The sequence below is a fragment of the Arachis ipaensis genome, chromosome B3 (genome assembly GCF_059453495.1).
Source record: "Arachis ipaensis isolate K30076 ecotype BB chromosome B3, ASM5945349v1, whole genome shotgun sequence".
Classification (NCBI taxonomy): Eukaryota; Viridiplantae; Streptophyta; class Magnoliopsida; order Fabales; family Fabaceae; genus Arachis; species Arachis ipaensis.
The window spans coordinates 131,928,548-131,946,110 of NC_142438.1; the positions used below are offsets into that span (position 1 = coordinate 131,928,548).

The 17,563-nt window shown below is 33.2% G+C and overlaps 3 protein-coding genes across 5 annotated transcripts; 1 reads left to right on the plus strand and 2 right to left on the minus strand.

Moving 5' to 3' along the window:
- Window positions 1-850: 850 nt before the first annotated feature.
- On the minus strand, window positions 851-5,147 carry LOC107631031 (protein STRUBBELIG-RECEPTOR FAMILY 3). Of its 3 annotated transcripts, none has more exons than XM_021119440.2 (16): window positions 5,012-5,147; window positions 4,786-4,928; window positions 4,485-4,614; window positions 4,237-4,305; window positions 4,071-4,136; window positions 3,905-3,976; window positions 3,734-3,805; window positions 3,579-3,650; window positions 3,428-3,493; window positions 3,236-3,301; window positions 2,760-3,103; window positions 2,379-2,629; window positions 2,018-2,283; window positions 1,620-1,874; window positions 1,374-1,539; window positions 851-1,110 (listed from the first exon to the last, which is right to left on the minus strand). In XM_021119440.2, the coding sequence occupies exons 2-16, from the start codon at window positions 4,883-4,885 to the stop codon at window positions 1,036-1,038; spliced, it is 2,070 nt and encodes a 689-aa protein (XP_020975099.1). In that variant the 5' UTR covers window positions 4,886-4,928; window positions 5,012-5,147; the 3' UTR covers window positions 851-1,035. The 3 variants fall into 3 exon arrangements, with proteins under 3 accessions (XP_020975099.1, XP_020975100.1, XP_016189828.1); XM_021119441.2 differs by having other exon boundaries at window positions 4,786-4,925; window positions 5,012-5,146; XM_016334342.3 differs by lacking the exon at window positions 3,734-3,805 and having other exon boundaries at window positions 5,012-5,145.
- Window positions 5,148-5,987: 840 nt separating this feature from the next.
- Window positions 5,988-7,359, plus strand: LOC107633625 (uncharacterized). The gene has a single exon (XM_016337230.2). The coding sequence runs from the start codon at window positions 6,262-6,264 to the stop codon at window positions 7,060-7,062; it is 801 nt and encodes a 266-aa protein (XP_016192716.1). The 5' UTR covers window positions 5,988-6,261; the 3' UTR covers window positions 7,063-7,359.
- A 1,186-nt stretch (window positions 7,360-8,545) lies between these two features.
- Window positions 8,546-12,755, minus strand: LOC107631028 (CTTNBP 2 amino-terminal-like protein). Its single transcript, XM_016334338.3, has 2 exons — window positions 12,297-12,755; window positions 8,546-9,282 (listed from the first exon to the last, which is right to left on the minus strand). The coding sequence occupies exons 1-2, from the start codon at window positions 12,603-12,605 to the stop codon at window positions 9,130-9,132; spliced, it is 462 nt and encodes a 153-aa protein (XP_016189824.1). The 5' UTR covers window positions 12,606-12,755; the 3' UTR covers window positions 8,546-9,129.
- Between the last annotated feature and the right edge of the window lie 4,808 nt (window positions 12,756-17,563).

Genomic DNA, 17,563 nt, shown 5'->3' on the forward strand with positions numbered 1-17,563 from the left:
GATTATTTTTTCTATTCTATCGGATTTTTATAATTAAAATGACATTGTAAAATTATTTTATACACTTTTCATGCATAATAATTAAATTCATTTTACTAACAAAATCAGTCTAATATAAAACTCTTTAATTATCCTTGCAACCAGTTAAACTTTAATTTCTTAAAATTATAAATTAGCAATATATATCTAATTGCTATGCAACCTTCTTTCAATGAAGTCGTAACCACGTTCCTCAGTCCTCACGATCCTTTTAGACTCTTTATCATTTTCATTGGGTCAATTAATTACTAAACGTGGATGCTTTTATGAACCAGCAACAAACTTGAATACTCTCCTTTTCAATCCATAACAACTTGAACTTATTGTTCATATGATATTGTTCGTTAAACAAAACAAAACAAATTACGATCTTATTACTTTACATTAATGTTTAGGAAACTGCCTTTGCTTCTCCATAACAAATTACCAATAAATAACATGTACTTCTTCACATTCACATTTTAAGCGTGTGTTTAGTTATGCTTTCATGTAATATTTTACTAACGACTTAAGAAATGTGATCCTCTTCATTTTTTTTCTCTCAATTGTATGGTAAAATATAATCTTTTCCTTAAAAGAGATAAAAAAAAACATGTAAAAAAAAATATTAAATGATTAAAAATCATACTTTATCAAACCATGGAATAAAATTTGAGAAGATTCACTCCCAATGAGTCATGCTCTAAAGGACACTCGTTAAAGATACAATATAAAAAAAAAAAGAGGTTTGGGTTTTCAATAATATTAAATGTAAACGTATTTTTTTTTTAATGAAAAAATTTCATGTTTGTATTGGGCCAAGAAGTCAAGTGACTACAATAGATTATTAAGCCGCAAGCCCAACTCAGATTAATAAGCATAATTCATATCATACATCAAATACACTGAAATTCTGAAAAAAAAAAAAACAGAATGAAATTGAATCAAATGAGTAATATAAGAAAAAAAGAATAATAGAAAGAATTAATAAATTTTGATAGTTAAGGGAGTTGATGTTCATCCAAGACTTGACGTGATTCGCAAGAGATCTTGAACGATTTCAGACATTGCAGGTCGGAATTCAGGTTCATGCTGGAAATCAAAGGAAAACACAAGAAGAATACCAATTATAATTCCAGAGAAAATTGTTTGAAAACATTTGAACATTAAGAAAGTTGAATTTAATTTTGATGCAAGTAAAACCATTTTATACATGCATTTGATCACATAACACCATATTATCAAAAAAACTATCTTTAACATTAACCATGTGAATAATCATCCAAGAGAATGATTGTGATTGCATACAAAAACGTTTTACATCAGTGCATCAAAATTAAACGCTAAGAAGTTACCTGTAAACATGAAGAAATAACATCAGCAAAACGTGACAAGGATTTCATAGGAGGAGGAGGGTAGGCTCCGTTCAAGGAGGGATCTACCATTTCAGACAATGCATCAATGTCATGCAGCTGAGGCACTGCCCATCTCACCACAGATTGCTCTCCCCGAGGCCGCCACCTACATAGTAACAGAATTAACTGCTCCTTAGCTAAATCCAATGTTTTATTTCTTAACATTGAAGTAATTGGATAGCTAACCTGTCAAAGGCTTTTCGCCCGGTTAGGAGTTCTAGCATCACAACTCCAAAACTGAATACATCACTCTTTTGTGTATAACTCCCTGATTCAAACTCTGGAGCATCATAGCCCTGAGCCGTCACGACCTGCTCTGAAGATAGTAAAGAACCTAATCCACAGTCAGAGACACACACTTCCATCTTGTCATTCAGGAGAACGTTAGAAGATCGAAAATTTCGCTGCACAACAGGTGGCTGGAAGTTCTCATGCAGATACCTTGCACATCAAGAAGAAGAAGAAGAAAAAAAGGAGTTGAACAAAGTTAGCCTCTATGCTGATGAAAATCCAATTTCACATAGTTTTCTTGAAGACATTCTTGAACAAATAAGTATTAGATATTGAGTAGCAGCTAGACTTACTGTAAAGCTCTAGCAGCTCCGAGTGACACCTGGATTCTTTCGTTCCATGAAAGTTTAACGCGAGTGTTATCATCAGTATGCAATGCATCATGAAGGGTTCCATTGCTGCAATACTCATACACAAGTAGCCATTGGCTGTGCTCGGTGCAGTAGCCTAAAAGTTTTACAATGTTTGGATGTTGAATTTTGGAGATACTGAATACTAATTGAAGAAACTGCTCATGATTCTGCACCATGGAAGCATTCAGCTTCCTCACAGCCAGCAACTGCAAGAATCATATGACAGATTATAAGCATAGAAATCAACTAGGATAATGGCATAATGAAAAAGGTAGTTCCAAATAAATTAGATTAATATTACCTTTCCATCAGGGAGCTCACCCTTATAAAGAGGGCCAAGTGTGCCTTCTCCTATATAGTTTTCTTGTGAAAAACTATCTGTGTACTGCTGAAGCAATGCAACAGAATAAACCCTGATGGAACTGGTTATAATTTGTTTTCCACCTTCAATTACTTTGGTGGATTTAGCTGGACTGATGAAATTCTCTCCAGAAATTATTGGGAGAGGATGTGGCAGTGCTTGTTGCAGCGGTGGAAGTTTTGAGCCCTGTCCTATATTATGTAATTCACAACAATTATTGCATTCTGAGCTATGTCATTTGTAATTGCAAGCAGGATTTGAAAAGCTACACTATAACAAGTTAGGAGAAAGGGAGATTCATCTAAGATGAATTTGATTTACCTTTCTCCTCATCAATATAAACATCCATGTCTTTATGTTCCTCATAATTCTTGCTCCTTGGTCTTCTCTTACAGTACCAACACATAAAAAGGCAAATTCCTAACGCAATAAATATTATGATCCCAAAACCAGCAATCCACCAAACCATGTTCTTAACTTCAAAGGAACTCCTAGTAATCAAAGGTGTTGGAGCTTTCATGGTCATTGAGGGACTTTTTGCCCCTTTACCATGTGACTTTTCAGTGGAAGGAGTAGGGGAAGGAGAAGGAACCATGGCTTCAGGTGAAGGAGCTGCAGCTGGAGGTGAGTGAATAATAGTAGTATTAAAGGGATTCCCATCTTTTCTGCAAAGTAAATGCAACTATAATTACCTTGTATTAAGCAAGGTTTAGATTAAAAACAGAAAAGGCAGATTGACTAAAAAGAAAGCTAGAAGTTAGCACAAAAAAGAAAATCAAGTTCAAACTATGACTAACCTGAATTCAGGAATAGTCAACAACTTTGGAGGAATCGGCCCAGAGAATAGATTGTTCTCTATATTCCTACACCATAATAAACTCATGGTTTAACTAAAACTCACATTAAACTTCCTAAGCATTGTTGCTAGGTATAGGTAGTAGTTATATGTATGTTGTCTGCAACGAATAAATGTGTTCTAAAATACATACAGATTCTGAAGAGGGAGGTCCTCCAAAACAAAAAGGGTTCCACCAAGTTGATTGTTCTGCAAGTGTCTGCAAGAAATAAATAAATGAATAAGAACAACATTGATTTAGCAAGGTCAAGTAGAATCACTTAGTTGTAAGAAACTATACTCACAATGTAGTAAGAGATGATAAATTCACAATCGAGGGAGGTAGCTGACCACTCAAGTTGTTACCTGACAGATTCCTGCAGCATGATACAGGATTATTGTGAAACTGGATAAGGTGAAAACACCAAAATATCAATCTGATTTTACATGATCTTCTTACATATTTGTCAAACTGGTGAATTGTAGAAACACATCTGGGATTTGTCCAGTTAGATGGTTATTGTTTAATGACCTAAGGGCAGCAGCAAATTGCCATTCATATTGAAGAAACAGATTATGCAGGAAAAAAGATAAACTCTAACTATTGAGATCAGATATGCTATAAACTCACAATTCTGTTAGTTGAATTAACATGGATAAGGCATCCGGAATGCTTCCATTTAACTTATTCTCCGAAAGAGACCTAAGTTGAAAAGAAAGGAGGAAATAGAAACTTGTTTAATGATACAAGTCACAAGTCACAAATCACAAGTTTAAAGATGACAAAGATAACATACAATCTCTTCAAAGTAGATGGCAGAGTGGATGGAATGGTCCCTCCAATGCTGTTGTTGCTAATATCCCTGCCAATTGAGGATTAGGTTTTCATGCAAAATAGGAGGAGTTCAAAACTTAAATGTTAACTCAGTAAGGTAACATCGATTTGAAGTATACAAAACTTACATTTCTATGATGGATGGAAAATCCAAATTACTTCCAAGCTGTCCACTCAAATTCATGCTTCCAAGTTGTCTATCCATCCAAAAATTACAACAAATTTCAGGCAAGACATATACCAAATTTTGATCACAGTCACATTCAACTCAATCAATCAAAAACAACTAAGTAAACACCAAATAAAACACTAAATAGTTTAGAATATGAGCACAACAACAACTAACAATAGTTTAGAAAGTGAAGAGGGAACATACAAAGCAGTTATATTGGAGAAGACACAGCTGACACCTTGCCACTGTTCCACACATGGATCTCCTCCTGTAGGTTTCCACCCTTGAAGGGGAGGTGATCCTAGTGCTACATATAAGCTATTGATTGCTGCAACTGTGAAGTGTGAATCATAACACACATCAACAGAACCACATTCAGATAATTTGCTACTTTTTGAAATTGGATTACAAGTGAAAGAATTCAATGCATTATAGTTAATTATGGTCTGAGAATGGAAGAAATCATCAAGAAATTAGAAACAGAACTTGAAAATAAGAACTATACCATCAAGGGGGTCAGTGTCTCCAACACAGAAAGTAGCTGCAAAAATCATCACTGACATGATGAGAATTCGAAAATGCAATGCCAAATTTGCACAAGCCATTTTTTTTCCTCTTCAATAGCTCCACCACTGTTTCCAATGCCTTCTGATGAAGAAGCAAAGCTCAAAATTGAAAGATTGAACAGATATAACAAAAGACAAAGGTAGAAACTTTGAAACGAAACATACCCTTGAGAGTTGAGAGGGTAGATAATGTTTGAAGAAGAGAGAGAATAGAAGGTTCGGATCGTCCAAGGTACATGCAGAATTACAGTACACAATCTCACTATTTTCTGTGTGCTGCTTTTTTCTTTGTACTACTTTAGAAAAAGCAAAGAACCAATAAAACTGTTTATATAATTATCTGAACGTTGGTTACTCGATTCAAATTCTTGTGTGATTAAAATCAGGATTATGGGGTCCATTAAACCTACTTGGACTACCACATATGATATATGATGATACCACGCTAATTTCTTTGGTCTTGTTATGTGACTGTTTTCTAGTTAAGGTAACGGCTATATAACATGAAAGTATAATATAATGCAATATTTTCTCTTATCCATTCATGTATGCATAATTATTAATTAATTAGAATAATGGGAGAGAGCGTTCAAGTGATGGTGGTGGATGAAGAGTTCCTAATATTAATGTCATTAGTGATTGTTGACCTCAATGTAACGGTTTTTGGAACTTCAAATGTCCCTTATTCTTTTATTCTATAATGTGACTATTTTTTTTAGGTAAATATAAGATGGGTGATATATTTTAACATAATAATTTTAAATATTTTTTAAAATTATAGAAAGTATAGAAATTACTGAATGTGATTTCTATATTTCAAATTTTTTAATTTTTTTGAAATAAAGAAATCAGAAAAGTCGATTTTTTTTATTCCAAAAATCGAACTTTAATTTTTGCACTTCTCATATTTGAGATTAACATCTCAACAATTCATAATGTGTGTTTATTCTTGTTTGTCCCTCATTTATCGGGTCCTGCTTTATCCCAATCAACTAAATGGGTCCATAATAATGCTGAATTTCTCCTTGGATTTTACCTATACGATAATTGAATGTTTTGTTCGTGAGCACATAAATAATTTTACTTTCTTCAAAAATAATAAAGACAAGACAGAAGAGAGTAAATGTATGTGGCATGAATATGATGTGTTACTCTCTAAGTTGCTAATGTCCTCAAAGTCATGACCCTTCTAAATAGTTACACAATAGAAAAGTAGCAAACTCTTTGGCTGAATCTAAATGTATCCCTCCAACTTCATTTCATTTTCACTTGTCGCGCATTAACAATATCTTCTTAGCCTTCACTCCTACATGTCTCAAAATAATGGCAATCGGGATACATAACCTTAGTCCCTAAAAAGCTTCATCCTTAATAACAAAGAGTCTATATACTTGTTCTTCAACTCTATACTCCAAATGGGTTGCTGTGTCAGCAGTAACAACAAACCTTCAACAAGAAAAGGCCATGCAGATGCAGCACCGGTGGTTGCTGAGCCACCAAAACCTGAACCAGAGGAAGAAACTGTTAAGCAAGTCCTCTCATCAGAAACCCCCACATGTAACAACAACAACCACACAACAGAACCACAAAACAAGGAATATGAGATCAACAAGGCATCACCATTACTCGTTAAGAAAGAAGCACATCAAGAAGAAGAAGAAGAAAACTCGCAGGGGAAGGTCTCACAACAAGTTTGCAGCTTGATGAGTCAGAGTGACACCATCTCCATGTCCACAACCACAACCATATCCGAACTCATCAGAGAAGAACAAACACGCAAAAGGGTCATCAGATCTCCCAACAAACTCCAAAAAAATCGTTCCTTTTCCCGCGCTGACGTCGCTGCCAAGACAAGAGACACGAAGCTTCATGCCTCCAACAACAATAACGCTTCTGCCAGGCTGCATGTTCAGTGCAGGGACCAAGCGCCCAGGAACCAGCCTCGCCGGCGTGACCTCGGCGAAACCTCTTTCCGCCGGTCAAGGTCGCTGGCGATGAGTGTCGCATACGACAGTGCAGCAAAGCCCGTGATGGGTCGGTGCCCGTCTGCGAGAAGAACAAATAGGACACCTTTGACGGCTGCCGGAACCGTCACGTCGGAGAAGAACAGTTGCCGGAAAACGGAGGTTCCGGCGAGGGAGAGAAAAGGAGTAGGTTGTGCTAATGAGACACTGGAGAATCCACTTGTGTCGTTGGAATGCTTCATATTCTTATAACAGGCGGCGGGCGCCACCGTCAACCACCGTGAAATGTCGGTAGTTGGGTTCGCTTAACTCCAATGCAATAATAATAGATTAATTTTCTGTACCACAGTAGTAGTAGTAGTTTCCAGTTTGTTTCGATGTTAGGAGTTAAGGCAGTTTGTCTGTAAATAATTGAAGTCAAAGTCAACTCATGAATGGTACCACAAACATTAATCAATGATCACCAACCACGTTTTTCTCTTTTGTTTCAGTGTCGGTCAGTTAAGTCCAACTATGATTTATGCTAAACAAAATAATTAGAATGAGTTAGTTTGACTTGTGTTACAGTATTGAGGGTGAATAATTGATATATTAGGAAAGAAAGATTGCATTTCTGCCAAATGTGATTTAGGTCTGCACCAAAATATTCTTTACTCCATTTCATGGCAATACAAAATCCAAACTTATCTTACTGCTACATACATCTCCCATTTCACCATTTTTATAGATGTTTCAGATCACATCACAGTCACAGTCCAAAGAAGTAAGCTGAGTTTTCAATTTCTATATTTGATAGTAACTTAAAAGCTATGAGAAATGAGAATAGTTTTCGTCTGTGTTATTTTTTGTACAATCTATCCAGCTAGCTGGCTAGCCACAGTTGTCCAATTTAATGAGTAACTATTCCAAACTTCATATACATGTTCCCCAACTTTGTCTTGTGTGATTGGAACAAGTACAAAAAAATTTGAGTGTTGAATTTGATTTGAGGATGGAGGGAACTGAGTGGGACAAAATTGATGCCTAGTGGAGTGGTCCTCATTTTTTATTTATATTATATGAAAGCCTTGAATTGAATGGAGTGTGTAGAATATTTTATATGGTGGCAAGTGCAAATCATATCAAGAGTTTTGGAGTGTAGTGTTGCATGTTCTGTTGTTTCAAGCACAAGAGACAAATAGTTTATCTAATGCCATCAATCAATCAATCATGTGGGAAGTGGAATGTGGAAATGGAATGTCCCGAGATACTCAAAGCTCTAACTTCAAATTTATATTCCACCTAAAACACCACCATCTTGGTTTCCATAGTGGACAAGAATCAATTATTTTATGCATTTTTCTAGAAACAGTTTATTTTAGAATTATTCTCAGCTTTTCGGATTCGTTAATTATATCTGCCTGCCCTGACACCACTGGAATTCAAAAAGAGAAGGCTCACGGTTATGAATAATGTATTCTTACCCTAAATTCCTAACTATCTGTATTTAGAAAAGAAAACATTTGCTATCAATTGAAAGTAAGTGAATCTCAAAGAACATCTCATCAACAAATTAATTTTAGAATTTATTTTTTAGTTTCCTAACTGTAATCCCTAATCCAACAAGTTAAATACTAGTTTGTCGCCAATTTAAACTCTATTTAAAGTTCAAGTGGCTAATAATTTACTGCATATATAAGATGAGATTTGAACTTTATGTACTTACCTTAACAGACAAATAACTAATCATTCGACCAGTCGACCAACTAAATTGGTAAATCTTATAACTTGTACTTACCCATTAACATGTTAAATTACATCCTGACCAAAACATATACTCTTTTTATATAAGAACATCCACTACCACTATTACATTTTTCGTTCATCCAGAGTAGAAAAGGGGGAGAAGAAGACAATGGAAAAAAACCAAAAAATAAAATGAAAATTTATAAACAATTAAATGCTTCATACTCTTGACTAGTGATGTCATGGTAACACCATGTCAAATGGGCTTGAATGATCATACAATATTTAGGTGACTAATATCTTCTAGATAGAGAGAAATGATTTACAGAAAAGTCCCTCCCATAAAAGCTCTTCATCCTTAATTAATTGGACAATAATTAAGCACAATTTGGACACAAATTGATATCGCACTTTCAAACATATATGAATGGCAAAACCAATTTGCTCAAACTAAATCATATATACATTTTATCTTCATAGAACTATTAAGGATAAGATCCAATGGATGAAAAATTGGATGCAAGAAAAAGGTGCTACTCTTCAACCCAAAATGCATGCATGCAGGACTACTCTGATATTAATTCAGCTCCATCTCTAAATGTTGAAAGTGTTATGGTGCTGATGATGATGATGAGAAGGGAATGAAATTCGTTCAGGGCAACATGGTGGAGGTGCAGGGTGTGCTATGAATGTTGGAATCTCATCACCTGGCATCAGAACTGAAACTCCACTTGCATATACACTCATCTGCACATAGTTTATTAAACAAGGAGAATTGATTATTGATGAGATATCATCACCTTATGATTATTAACAGAAAAGATATTTCCCCCATTCTACTTGAGATGAAACAAATTAAAAGTGTTAATTACACAATTAGTGGACTAAACATCAAACCAGAAAATGTTAAGACAAACCACTGTTCATTCTTAATATAACTTTTAAGCATTATAAATGTTCTAAGAACATATATTAAATGTTTCCAAAAGTAGATGCCATATTTCTCTTTTATTGAGCATATCTAAAAGCATTGCTTTCAGCATCATAAGACAAACTCAAAAATAAGAAACCAAAAACCTTGTTGATAATCACATGAAATATCAGGTCTAACTTACTTACTTACATATGCAAAAGTATGCAGTAATAATATATCATAAAGGAGAATGCAACCGATTAACACTCGCCATGTATCATGGATTTTCTACACTGAAGATAAGATTAGATTTGAAACGATGTTTGACACAACATCAAAGGCATATATGGATCTAAGGTACAAGCACAAAAGGGAAAGTGAATTGTGGCCCAAATCATCGACAGCATCCAAAAATGACAGCCATTTTAATCATCAAAATAAGAAGAAGAAAACCGATGGTTGAAGCAGAATTGTACCCTTAAATTGTCTGCATCTGATGCTAAACATCAAAGTGATTAAAGTTCATTGTATAAATATTACAAGGTACACTGAATCTTCTATCAACCTCACTTGGTATCAAGTGAAACAAAATGAAATAAAATAAAAGGAATAAATAAAGTGATTAATGTAATTACCACCAAGATAAAAACATACAGATGAGCCATATAGATTCAGATTAAGGGAAACAACATAGTTGACTTAATATTGAAGAAAGCCAATGTTTGCATATATAGGGGAAGTTCAACAGTTTTAAAATTTTAGGTTGTGTTTGGTATGGAAGTAATAACAGAGGATAGATTTTTATAAATAATATCTATATGCAATTTTATACATAAATTTCCTCCATAAAAAATTATCCTCAATTTTTGTTCCCATATCAAACTTTCTCTTAGAATTAGAAGGTTTGTTTTACCTCTTAATGCATTTCTTCTATAACTAATGACTTTGTACCTTTCTACATGCTGAATAGTTTAATTATTCAAGAATAACATGCTACATTTAATCCAATTTCTTACTTGTTATCAAAGATACAAAAATGTCAAACTGACTTTAAATTAAATGAAACACTAATAAGTGACGAGACAAGGAAGAAAAATGGTCTCTAAGTAGCATCATTAATATAAAAAAAATAGAAAGAGTATTAAGTGGGTGAAGCATTTTGTCTAACTCTTCCATATTCTCATTCCATTATCACCATGCTTGAGATCCCTGATGTAATGAAAATGCCAAACAAATAGGTTATTAAATTCTAGATTAGTTGATTTGGGAGCTTTTATGTCTTTGGAACCTCATTGGCCATTACAATGGAATCTTTAATAATTTTTGTTAAAAGATGACAGAAACATTACTATAAACAAAGTCACAATCAAGTTGAGGCCTCCCTACTGAACAGAGGTTTGATAAGTATGTGGGCCACCGTGTTCCACCAAAGCAGTAGCAAAAGGTAGACAACACAATTGTTACATGGTGTTTGTTCATCATAGGATACTACATTAAATAAATAATAATATTATATAAAAGAAAATCCTAAAGTTGCAAGGTAAGAACTAAGAATATATATTTATTATTTAGAATAAATTAAAAGGGTACTTCTTGGTTTGTCATTTTTAGGCTAATCTCTTTTTCACAGTTAACTTCATAGGGTTTATTTTTACTATTAGTTAGCAGATAAGACTAGTAGCAGAGAATGGTCGAAAATATGTCTCAGGACATACACACCAGCCATGCACAGTGTCATTGAAGATGGGAGGTACAATGTAGGGTCTCAACTCTGAAAAACATGCTAAGAATGTACAAACTAGAAATAAATTCTAAGACTCGTGGAATGGTACCAAACTTTCATTACAAATTTTCAGGAGGTCCATCACCTTATAGAATTTTAGAAGGAGACAACAAGGTTCACTCATGAATCATGATGAAGATAATTGACAGAACGTGTAAAATAGTGGTGGGGAAATGAGATGGAAAATATGGTGGGGTTAGGATAAAGCTATCAAGTTCAAAATTCCATTATAATAAAAACAAATATATATGTTTCTTAGGAGGTTGATTCATATTTTGACAGGTTTTTTCCTTTTACCTTTGCTTCAAAAGTGGATTTGGGGTTTAATCATCACAGTAAACTACCAAACAGAAGAAAAGCATAAAACTTTTGATAAATTGGGACAATTGAAGATGGAAAGAGTAACACCATTTTACTATTAGGCCACTTGGAAGACATTCTAATGGAGAACCCTTTTGTGTTTGTGGAGAATGTGAGTGACAATGGAACAGGACAAGCACCAAAGCAGATCAATGAGATGTTGCTAATCATGGTGAAGGAGGTGCTAAGGCACAGAACAGAACAGAACAGGACTGAACAGAATCATTTTGAATTGAACAAATAGACGAGTAGGAAAATTGATTAAAGAAACAGAAAACTGTGGTGGTTTTCATAAATGTTCAATCCAAGATCCAGCATTTTTGTGACAGCAACAGGGGAAGCTACAAGCAATTTATGGCAATGATATTTGACAGCAAAAGATCTGAAACATTGAGAGCAACCTAAAACAATAACAAAATTAGGAAACTAAATCTTCATCTTTTGTCAGAGAATCCTCATCATGAATTATCCAAAACCCAAATTTAGCTACCCCAAATAAAAAAAAGGCAAGACTTTTGAAGTAAAAAACAGCACTTTGCAACAAGCAGCATTTCTCAGGAAAATGTGAGAGTAATAAAGAGTAAATCAGTAAAATACCAAAGAAAGAAAGCACTTTTGGCATGAAAGAAGCAAAAGTTAAAGGCTTTTCCCACACCCGAAAACATTGAAATGAGAATTGGAATAAAGAAAGGTTTTTTGACTGACTTTGGGTGAAGGGTGGCCAAGCTTGCCGGGAAAGGCCATCTGGGACTCAAGATCAGTGGAAGTCCGGCGAGCAGAGGGGGAGAATTCATCGGAGTTGTTGGGTCTAAGGAACCTCTCAAAGATGGCCATGAGAAGGAACATGGAGATGAGGATGGCAGTGGCCACAAAGCCAAAGGAGACAGCGTTGACTGAACTCTCAAAGTTGGTCCAATGGGAGTCATCTCTGCTCTGCACATTCACATTCATTGGAGACCCTATTGGTGCCCACCCACCATTGTTGTTGTTGCTGTTGTTCTCTTCAACCACCATTTCTTCCAAAACTACTCTGATGCTGTAGTATTCTTCTGTTATGCTATGCTTTCAGCATGTTGGTTTTTAATTAATTCTGGTAAAGGTAATAGCTTGTCTTGGTTTTAGTGGAGAATTAGTTAAGTAGCTATAGAGAGAGAGAGAGAGAGAGAGAGAGAGAGAGAGAGAGAGAGAGAGAGAGAGAGAGAGAGAGAGAGAGAGAGAGAGAAGTGTTGAAGTGAGGAACATTGGAATGTGAATGGCAGAATGGGATTGTCTCCTTTTGTATTTCGACAAAAACGATAAAAACAGAAAATAACTAAAACTACTCTTTTTACAGTACTACTATAACATCTTTTTTTTTTTTTCCCTTAAGCTAATATATACCCTAGAAAAAAAAGTCATAATAATTAGGGTTCTTAAATTATTTAAAACATAAAATGTCTTATTTTATATAATTGTGTTTTAACTATATTGATAACATAATTTTTATTGAATTGATTGTTGCACTCATAAAAATTATAAGCATTTTGAATTAAAATAATTAAAGATAATAATTTTTATACACCTATAATATAAACAAAACTTACATATAGGAGGGGACACATTATGATGTATTCCTTGAAAATAAAAGAAAGCTATTATGGTTGGTGCTAAACTGCTAATGACTAATAACATAAATTAATTGTAATAATAACAGAATAAAGTTATTCTTTAGATATAAATAAGGGAAATTTTATTATCCTCTCTCTCTCTCTCTCTTTTAAACCATAGAACGGAGGAAGGAATAATGGTGTTTTTTTTTTTTTTAATTTTAGGGGTCTTTAATTTCTTTAATTTGTGGTTAGCGACATGATGAAGCCTTTTCACCTTTGATCATGATTTTGACTTTTACCTCTGTATTAGTGTAAAATAACATTTTGCATATCTAATCCCTTTATGTATGATCGAAGTTTGCATGCAATAGATTATTATAGATGGCTGTAACATCCTTTTTTTTTTTTGCATTAAAATTTTCTCTCATCGAAGGTTTCAATTATTCAGGTTTTGTGTCTAATCCCAATTCAACAATTCGACAAACTTTAATCTAATAAAAAATTTGTGGCTAATTGCTCCCTAAACAAGCTTAAAATAAAATATCACTTCTTGCATCTTTCATTATTACATGCAGCAATAAAGAAGAGGACAAGCAATATCTTATCAGCAGCTATTCCCACAGTCAATCCACAATTGTATTTTATTTTTTAAAAAATGTTATCTTTATATTTATTGTTTTTTTTTTTTTGTTGGTTTTGTCAGCAGGTTTTATAAATATAATCTAGGTTATTCTTTGGCACCTAGTTTTCCTTTTGTGACAAAATCTAATAGGTACCAAGCTTTGGAATATATATATATAAAGTTTAATACATGTAAAGTTGGATCTAACAAAAGAAACACATTTTTCATCTGTTCCAAAAAAAAAAAAAAAGCATATAATATATCATTTGATGAGCGCTACTTTATTGTTGGTATTTTAACACATATTAATTTACTTTCAATAATTACTATTTACATTTAAGTGAAAATCCAATTTAAATGAAACATTGTTAGTTTGTTACTAACATCTTTCCTAGACTCGGTAAAAGGATGCATTTTATTTTATTTTATTTTTAACAATAATGAAAATTATATTATGCGATTTCTATAATTTATATACTCATACCGTTAATATTTAAGGTCAAAGTTCGCTTGTGTTTTTGTTCTTCAGAAGATAAATAAATTATAAAAATCCTAAGAACAAAGATAGAAAAGGACAAGACAAAAAGATCTAGAATCTGTTTCTTTTAAAAGCCTTTTATTTTTATTTTTGAAATTGTTATTTTAATAATATTTGAAAAAGTATAGGTAGATAATGAAAATACTAAATAATATGAATAATGGATATATCGGATGTTCATTTCACTAGGTGTGTGGATAGTTTCTAATATATTAAAATTTAGGTAGGTAATTTAGAGGTATAATATGTTTTGATTTAATTGGTGGTTGTTCTTATTGTTCAAAAAAGTTATTAATTACCTAGTATTACCTTTACTAAGTAGACAAAAAAAGAGTCAGAATTTACCTTATTTAGCATTAATTAATTATCATAACAATTAATGAATACTAAATAAGACAAGTTATGACTATTTTTAACTTATATTTGATTACCAAATATTTCCGTCCCCATAATATTTTATTTTATACTAAGAAAAGGATAGAGCATGGACTACCATGATTCTCACCACCCGCTGAGGTTGGGACCATGTCACAGCGGAGCTTGAAACTTAGAAAATATTATTATTTTTTATATTATAAACTAATTATATATGTTAAGATAAGATTAAGAAAAAGCTCAATTATTATTATTGTCATTACTAATTGATGGGATAGAATGCTCGACACTATATCGATCATTATATTTAACCTTAGTTTATGTTTATATATGACTATAAAAATGAATTAATAAATTAGTTTCTCAACTTTTGATCTTTAACAAGAAAAAAAAATAAAAAGTTGATACTTACTCATTATTACGACACCGCTGCAGGTCTCCTGCACGGCCTGCTGCTTATTCAACTAAGCTTTAATCAATTGGTCAAAATTACTGCTCAAACGACTTAATCAATTACATTAACTATTAATCTTAATTAATTATTATTGTAATGTTTTATATTATATTGTTTAATTTGGTATTATCATTGGAATGAATGTGCAGATACATCTTTATGTTATCTTTAATATTGTTCAATGTATTTATAAAGTTGGGCTTATTATCTCTCCATTAATTAGGAGTATGTATTTTGTTGTTTTTGCGCTTTCTCACTTCAAATTTTTTTAGGATAAAGTATTATTTTAATTTTTAATATTTAAATTAAATTTTAATTTATTTTTTAATATTTTAAACATTTTATTTTAATTTTAAATTTTTTTTAAAAAAATTTAATATTATTTTACAATTAAATTTAACACGAATAATTAGTATACTTAAAAATTAATATGTAAGTAAAATAAATTTATCAATAATCACTGATATAATTTTTTTAATTATTTAAATTAAATTTAATGATAGAACAATATTAAATTTATTTATTTAAAATCTTTTAAAATTAATTAAAATAGAACGTGTAAAACTTAAAGATAGAATTAAAACAGTATTTTATCTATTTTCAAAATACTATTTTTTGAAATTAACAAGAATGAAGCTCTATTATTACTCCATATATATCAAATTAAAGTAATAAGCTCACAAGAACGCAAAGAAACAAAAAGGTAATTAATTTGTGCGGCATTTTTGTGATTTAATAAAAGAAGAATAATATATAATATATATTAAAAAGAAGATGCATGTTGATACAAAAGCGCGCACACACACATATAATCCATGATAAAGAAACAACATTATCCAACGTGCAAGGGACCTATGAGAACATACAATAATAATATGAATCAAATCATACTCCATCATGTCTCTCTGCCCCTCCTCTTCCCTTCCATTCATCCAAACATACCACATGCATGCTGTCAACCTCACATTTCAAACTTTCCATTTCTATCAACTGCAATTTTATTCATTTTTGCGTATAGTAATACACATGATATAATACATTATCAATTCACAAAAGCTGTGTATGTAGTAATAAGATTGTAGAGTTTTCTTTACTCTCAAACCTCTCAATGCAAGTCTCAACTACTAGCTAGGGTTATAGGGTATACCCCCCTACACCCTAGTCTCTTTCCACGTACGTGTCAATGTTCACATCAACTTATTTCGTGTGTCGGGCTTTTCAGGCCCAAACCCGACATGTGGTCCTCCTCGAAACAAATCATGGCCGTTGATTTCAATTCACACTACAGAAGGAGGACAACAACATAAGATCATATTTCACTGTCTACATACATAAGCATGCATGCATGCATGCAACAGATGACACATCTCGCACGTGTGAACACGTATTAGTACACTACTGTTGTAGCGTGGGTTGTTGTCAGAGTGTGTGGGCCCACCCAACGACCAGAGTGGTTCAGGTCAAGTCAGGTCATGGGGGGGCTGACCCCGGGCTCGTGCTGGCTAGGAGACTGAGCCCATGGCTCACGTGGCTCACGTGAACAATGCCCACTTTTGCTTGCTAACCAACTTTATCTTCTTTTCATGGCTGTAAAAGCTTGTCAATGCTTCTTTCTTGTCTTGTTGACCCCTCACCCCTCTAAAGAGAAGAAAGCAAAGGTCAGGAAAAGGAATGGGTTTGGTCTTTTCCTACCTATTTTAGGGTTTCAACTTTGAGGACACAAAGGTATATATGATGGGCTGTATATCTATCCAAGAGGGAGTCCGTGTTTCTTCATCCAATAGACAGTGGGTGGAGCCCGTAAGACTTGTCATGGGCCCACTTAACATATGGCCCAATTTTGGGCTTATTGTCAAGGACATGTCCGCTGTTGTTCCGTTTCCTTTTGCCTTACAGCTTTTATAGGCCAAATTGACCAGGGTGGGGTGAGAGAGGAAAAGAGAGTGTTTAAGTGAAATGTTTTGATAAATTAGGATTTGAGATAGTTAATTATTTAAAATAATTATGTAGATTTTTTATTTAAATTATTTGGAGAATATTTTTTTTATATTAGACTAAATTTACAGTCTATTGTTCATATTATTCAGATTTTTCATTGTCTCTCTCACAGAATTGATATAAAATATACTTATATTACAAAAATCTGCACTCACTAATAAAATATAGCTATTAATAATTTTTTTCACAACCAAATCCAATTGAAATTATTGAATTGATTCATTCATTGTTGTCAAACTCGCGAGTTAACTCGTAAACTCGTACGAATTTACGAGTTTAGATAATAGAATCAAGTTAATTCGGACACAAATTCATTTTTGGGTAGACTCGAGTAGACTCGGTCAAACTCGCGAGTTTATTCACGAGTCGACGAATTTGCTTTGGTTGGCCTGTTTC